This window comes from Oncorhynchus nerka, linkage group LG11 (genome assembly GCF_034236695.1).
Source record: "Oncorhynchus nerka isolate Pitt River linkage group LG11, Oner_Uvic_2.0, whole genome shotgun sequence".
Lineage (NCBI taxonomy): Eukaryota > Metazoa > Chordata > Actinopteri > Salmoniformes > Salmonidae > Oncorhynchus > Oncorhynchus nerka.
In genome coordinates, this window is record NC_088406.1 from 11,652,204 (window position 1) to 11,657,569 (window position 5,366).

At 46.9% G+C, this 5,366-nt stretch overlaps 1 protein-coding gene across 1 annotated transcript; it reads right to left on the minus strand.

Annotated features, from left to right (window-relative positions):
* Nucleotides 1-449: 449 nt before the first annotated feature.
* Nucleotides 450-5,084, minus strand: LOC115137731 (extracellular calcium-sensing receptor-like). Its single transcript, XM_029674058.2, has 10 exons — nt 4,799-5,084; nt 4,301-4,543; nt 4,047-4,145; nt 3,563-3,878; nt 3,308-3,480; nt 2,922-3,152; nt 2,270-2,393; nt 1,982-2,175; nt 1,594-1,872; nt 450-1,480 (listed from the first exon to the last, which is right to left on the minus strand). Exons 1-10 carry the CDS (start codon nt 5,054-5,056, stop codon nt 1,052-1,054), a joined length of 2,346 nt encoding a protein of 781 aa, XP_029529918.2. The 5' UTR covers nt 5,057-5,084; the 3' UTR covers nt 450-1,051.
* Between the last annotated feature and the right edge of the window lie 282 nt (nt 5,085-5,366).

A 5,366-nucleotide genomic window follows, 5' to 3' on the forward strand; every position in this document is an offset into this window, starting at 1 on the left:
AAATGACTAAATCGTTTTTTTCCCTCATCAATCACACAAAACGCCACAATGACAAAGCAAAAAGAGGTTGTTAGAAATTAATGCAAATTTATATTTTTAAAAAACTGACCAGTCACATATACATCATTTTCAGACCCTTAACTCAGTACTTTGTTGAAGCACTTTTGGCAGTGATTACAGCCTTGAGTCTTCTTGGGTATAAAGAGGGAGTGATCGGGAGTGGAGAGGTTCCCACAGTGGGTAAGCAGACAGTGGAATGTGCCTGTTTTCATTTTGTTATACGATGAGGGACAGACACACTCATCTGCACACACACACACACTGACTGGGTGACGAAGGAATCATGTGTAGGGGGTCTAAGTTCTGTCAGACAGACTCAATACTAACTCTTCCAGCATGAGTAGACACTAAGTAAACATTATTGGTATTGTTCATATAGACTTATTTATTTCTGACACATTATAGGAGCACATACAATTATTAACAAAGTAATATAGTGAAGGTATGTATAGCAGGAAATTAATGTTTCCAAACAGAATGGACATTCCCCTGTTGAAATGAATGTCAACGAGCCCTAAATAACGATTTGAGTATGTGTAAGTTAATATTTGTCCATCGTGTGTTTCTTGGTGGTTTCTAATTGGACATCATGTGTTTCTTAATGGTTTCTAATTGGACATCATGTGTTTCGTAATAGTTTCTAATTGGACATCATGTGTTTCTTAATGGTTTCTAATTGGACATCATGTGTTTCTTAATAGTTTCTAATTGGACATCATGTGTTTCTTGGTGGTTTCTAATTGGACATCATGTGTTTCTTGGTGTTTCTAATTGGACATCATGTGTTTCTTGGTGGTTTCTAATTGGACATCATGTGTTTCTTGGTGGTTTCTAATTGGACATCATGTGTTTCTTGGTGGTTTCTAATTGGACATCATGTGTTTCTTGGTTGTTTCTAATTGGACATGATTTCTTTCTTGGTGGTTTCTAATTGGACATCATGTGTTTCTTGATGGTTTCTAATTGGACATCATGTGTTTCTTGGTGGTTTCTATTTGGACATCATATATTTCTTGGTGTTTCTCTCTGGTCTCAGAAGGATGATGTAACACTTTGGAGCAAACAGACAGAACAGCAGCCCAAAGCTGGAGGCCAGGATGGCAAAGATCTCTACAGCTACTGTGTACTTCCCAGGAGAGCTGACGTAGGCAGGGATGAAGGAGATCCACACGGCACAGAAGATCAGCATGCTGAAGGTGATGAACTTGGCCTCGTTGAAGTTGTCTGGGAGTTTCCTGGCCAGGAAGGCTAAGAGGAGACAGAGGGAGGCCAGAAGGCCGATGTAGCACAGCACCAGAGAGAAGCCGACCACAGAGCCCACTTCACACTCCAGGATGACTCTCGGGCCCCGACCCTCTCTTCCCTTCCTCTCAGCAGGTCGGGGTGGAGCTAAGGCCAGCCACAGCACACATATCAGCACCTGTGTAAGGGAACGGAGGTGGATGGAAAACTAGGTATCTAGTAAACAAATAATATGGTCAATGAAGGAAACAACTACATTCCCATAGAATACAGTAAAAACTAGATGTTCACCTGGATGAGTGTGCAGAGTGAGATACCCATCCTCTGCTGGGTGGGGCTGAAGTATCTCATCAGGTTCTCTCCAGGCAGAGTGGCCCTGAAGGCCACCAGCACCACCACAGTCCTGCTGAGCAGACAGGAGATGCAGAACACAAAACTTATACCAAACAGGGTGTGTCTCAGCATGCACGTCCACGGCTTCGGCTGACCAATGAAAACGAGAGCACACAGGAAGCAGAGCTTGAGCGACAGAAGGAGCAGGAAGCTGAGCTCAGAGTTGTTGGCTTTCACCTGGAACGAGACAGAGAAAGATAAATTAGACTGAGTGATGTCAGAAATCAAATGACACAATCTCATCTCTGTCCAGTACCTCTATATATGATCATATGATTCAACTCACTAGGGCCGTGTGACGGTGGTAGAGGAAGGTGGCCAGGGCACCGGCTGTGAGTGTTGCCCCGGAAACTGAGATGACAGACAGGATGACGCCCATGGTGTCGCTGTAGGAGAGGAAGTCCACCAGCTGGGGGATGCAGGCCGTACGATCAGGGTTGGACCAGAACCGCTCTGGACACCTAATACACTCAACTGACCCTGATAGAGAAGGAAGAAGAATGAGGAGTCCAAATAAGGACCAACCAGGCTTGAGGAAAAATATGAATTGGAATCAGAACCGTTGATAGACTACCTGTTGTGTTGCTGATCTCTCCCTCAGCACAGGACAGACAGTCAAAGCAGCACACAGGCCTCCCCTTCTGTACCGCATGCCTGGTACCAGGGGGACAGTCAGCACTGCATACAGACACAGGGACCTACCAGAGGGGGGAGAGGAAGAAGTTATTATCATCATCATCATCGCTATTATCATCATTATTACACAGACAGGCAGGCTTGCTGGGCCCCTCTGGAGACTATATCAGGAATAAGACCATACAAACATCTCAAGTTCAGTATCATGTTCCCCCTGAGTGGCTCAGCATTCTAAGGCACTGCATATCAGTGCAAGAGGCACCACTACCGTCCCTGGTTCAAATCCAAACAATTTCACATTTGGCCTTGATTCAGAGCGTCTTCAGGGTTTGGCTGAGGTAGGCCGTCATTTTAAATGAGAAGATGTTCTTAACGGACTTGCCTAGTTAAAAAAGATACCGTTCAGTGTCATGTTGACTTTCTGGCTGAGATGCCATTCCCCTGTTGTTTATTTGGTCTTCTTAATGTCTTTCTTTTTTTCTGAATGTCTGCTTCAGGGTGAATAACTCAATAAATCTCTCTCTGTCACTCAAGCACACACACACGCACACGCACACACACACAATGAAACTAAACTGAACAGTTCTCACCTCATCTCCGCTGCCCCCACCCCACACCACTTTATCCATGTCGATGTGAAACTGGTCGTCCGATCCCTCAGAGGACAGAAAATGTCCGACCTGGACAAACTCTGCCGTCCCCTCGGGGGTCACATGCCAGTTGATGAAGTCATAAGAGGCAGGCGGATCACCTTTCATGTCGAAGTGGAAAGATTCCCCCACAGGAGTACTGAAGTTCACTCCCCTCAGATAATGAACAATCTCAAATAGAAAAGGGCATTGGTACAGGATTAAGAGTTAGAACCAGTTGTGGCTTTTCTTCATCAGTACTTAAACCTTACAAAGTGTTTTCACTGTATCCTGACTGGAAACATTAGTGTTCTTAACTTGAAAACAGATGAACATGATATTCTCACCTGGCTGGGCTGAAGCTTCCTGATATCAGGGCACTGTCCACCATTAAAGACTCCGTCCCCTGGTCGACAGGCCATCATATCCTGTATGGCATAGGCGATGGCGTACACAGCCTTGTACACATTGTAGCTGGCTCTCAGCTGAGACACGTCAGCATACTGGCTTTCCCCCTCACCTAGGATTGACACTCTATTTTACTGAAATAACATTGGGAACCAGGACAAAAAACTGAGATTTAGGTGTAAAGTCTCCCTCACGTATGACCTCTGACCCAGTACACTGTCGCCTGGACGGCAGTGTCACGCTGGGGTCAACCCCCAGAGAACACCCAAACATCTCCTCCCACAATTCTCTCAGGAAGGGGTCGGACTTCTGGTAGTCCCCGTCTGGATGGAGGCGTGTTAGGAAAGGCCCCAGGCCGGGAATGTCAGCTTTCTTCAGTGCAAAACCGATTGTCCCGGCAAGAGAGGGCAGGTTTTTCGGGGAGGCGATAGTAGAGTAGGTGACCCAGGCATCTGAGGCGATCCACTGCTTATCTGTAATGTTCTGACGGACAACTTCTTCCATCAGGGCCTGGAGAATGAAATGGTTAAAAAGATCAAGATAGTCAAGATGAAATGCAAGATTATCAATTAGGAAATGATTGTGTCTGTAAAGGTCATCAAGATACGGTAAGACACAAGGACACTGCTACAGCTGTGTTACAAATCATTACCAATACTCTGACTGGTAACTGCTCACCCCTGAATGACCTAGGAATCCTACAAATGCCACCACCACTCTGGCAGTAGATCCTTTGATGGTGTCCACTATGTGCCTGATCTGTCTCTTAGACGGTACCTTGGGGATGACCATCAGCGAGAGAAAGGGAAGAGAGTCAGAGAATATCAGAGAAAGGGTATATGTTAGATTAGAAGAGATGGGGAGTGAAAGAGAGAGAAAGATAGAGCAAAAGAGAGAGTGTACATTGTCAGATCATCAGAGTGAGGTCGTACCTTGGGAATGACCTCAGAGTAAGCGACACACACCCCAGATCCCTGGAGCTCTTGGAGAAGCAGCTGAACCCCAATCTTGCCATAGTCACCATCCCCTGACAACAGCCCCACCCACACCCAGCCCAGCTGACGCAGCAGCTTGGCCATGCCCCGAGCCTGGAAGGCATCGCTGGGTACCGTACGGAAGAATGAGGGGTACCTCCAGGTGTCACTCAAACACGCACAGGTGGCAAAGTAACTCACCTGGGAGAGAAGAGAGTGAGAGAGAGAGAGAGAGAGAGAGAGAGAGAGAGAGAGAGAGAGAGAGATCGTGAGAGAGACAGCGAGAGAGAGAGAGAGAGAAAGAGAGAGTTAAGGATAATTATAATTTGTAAATGACAGAGAGCAGAGGGAGAAGGAAAGTAAACGTTAGAGAGAGAGAAATCTAGATAGAGATTGAAATGTAATGTGAAAAGAGTCATCATCTCATCCCAACCTGTAATCCAACCCCTGCCTCACCATGGGTAAATCAAACGGCCCGAGGGTCTGTGCCACCACGATGGAAGCTGAGGAACGGGCATCCCCGATGATGACGGGAACCTCAGGGGTTGTGCCACATTCTGTGCCCACCACAGAGGCCTCCTTGCCGGTCACCATGGCTAGGGCTGCCCCCAGGGTGGTGCCCTCTGACAGGCATGTGTCAGCAGCCAGGAACCCCAGGGTGAGGTTAGGCAGGAGGGCTGGGTCACGGTTAATCTCCTCCACAGCAAAGATCATAGTCTGGAGCCAGCGGTAAGCACGCTGGTTGAACCTGACAGACGGAAGAAAAGAAGAAACAGATAGATGAGGTAACTGAATACACATTACCTTCAGGTGAAAACACAATGACAAAAAGCTGTTATCAAACAAGCTGCATACATTGTACAAGTAGAATTTCCATTAATGCTCCTGAACTCCTGCTCTGGTAGAGGGGCTTCTACATGGATGGGGAACAGGCCCCCAATGACCACATCTCCTGCCCTATAAACACTGCCCGAGACGGGCTTAGCTTCCAGCCGACAAGCCCCCTCTCCACCTCCATCCAGAC

Excerpts from the sequence above, each read along its gene's own strand:
- LOC115137731 (XM_029674058.2), bottom strand. The coding sequence starts at position 5,056 with ATGATCTTTGCTGTGGAGGAGATTAACCGTGACCCAGCCCTCCTGCCT. Across the intron at positions 4,146-4,300 it reads ACTCTGAGGTCATTCCCAAG|GTACCGTCTAAGAGACAGAT; the intron begins GTACGACCTCAC and ends GTCATCCCCAAG. Across the intron at positions 2,394-2,921 it reads GTGGGGGCAGCGGAGATGAG|GTCCCTGTGTCTGTATGCAG; the intron begins GTGAGAACTGTT and ends CCCCTCTGGTAG.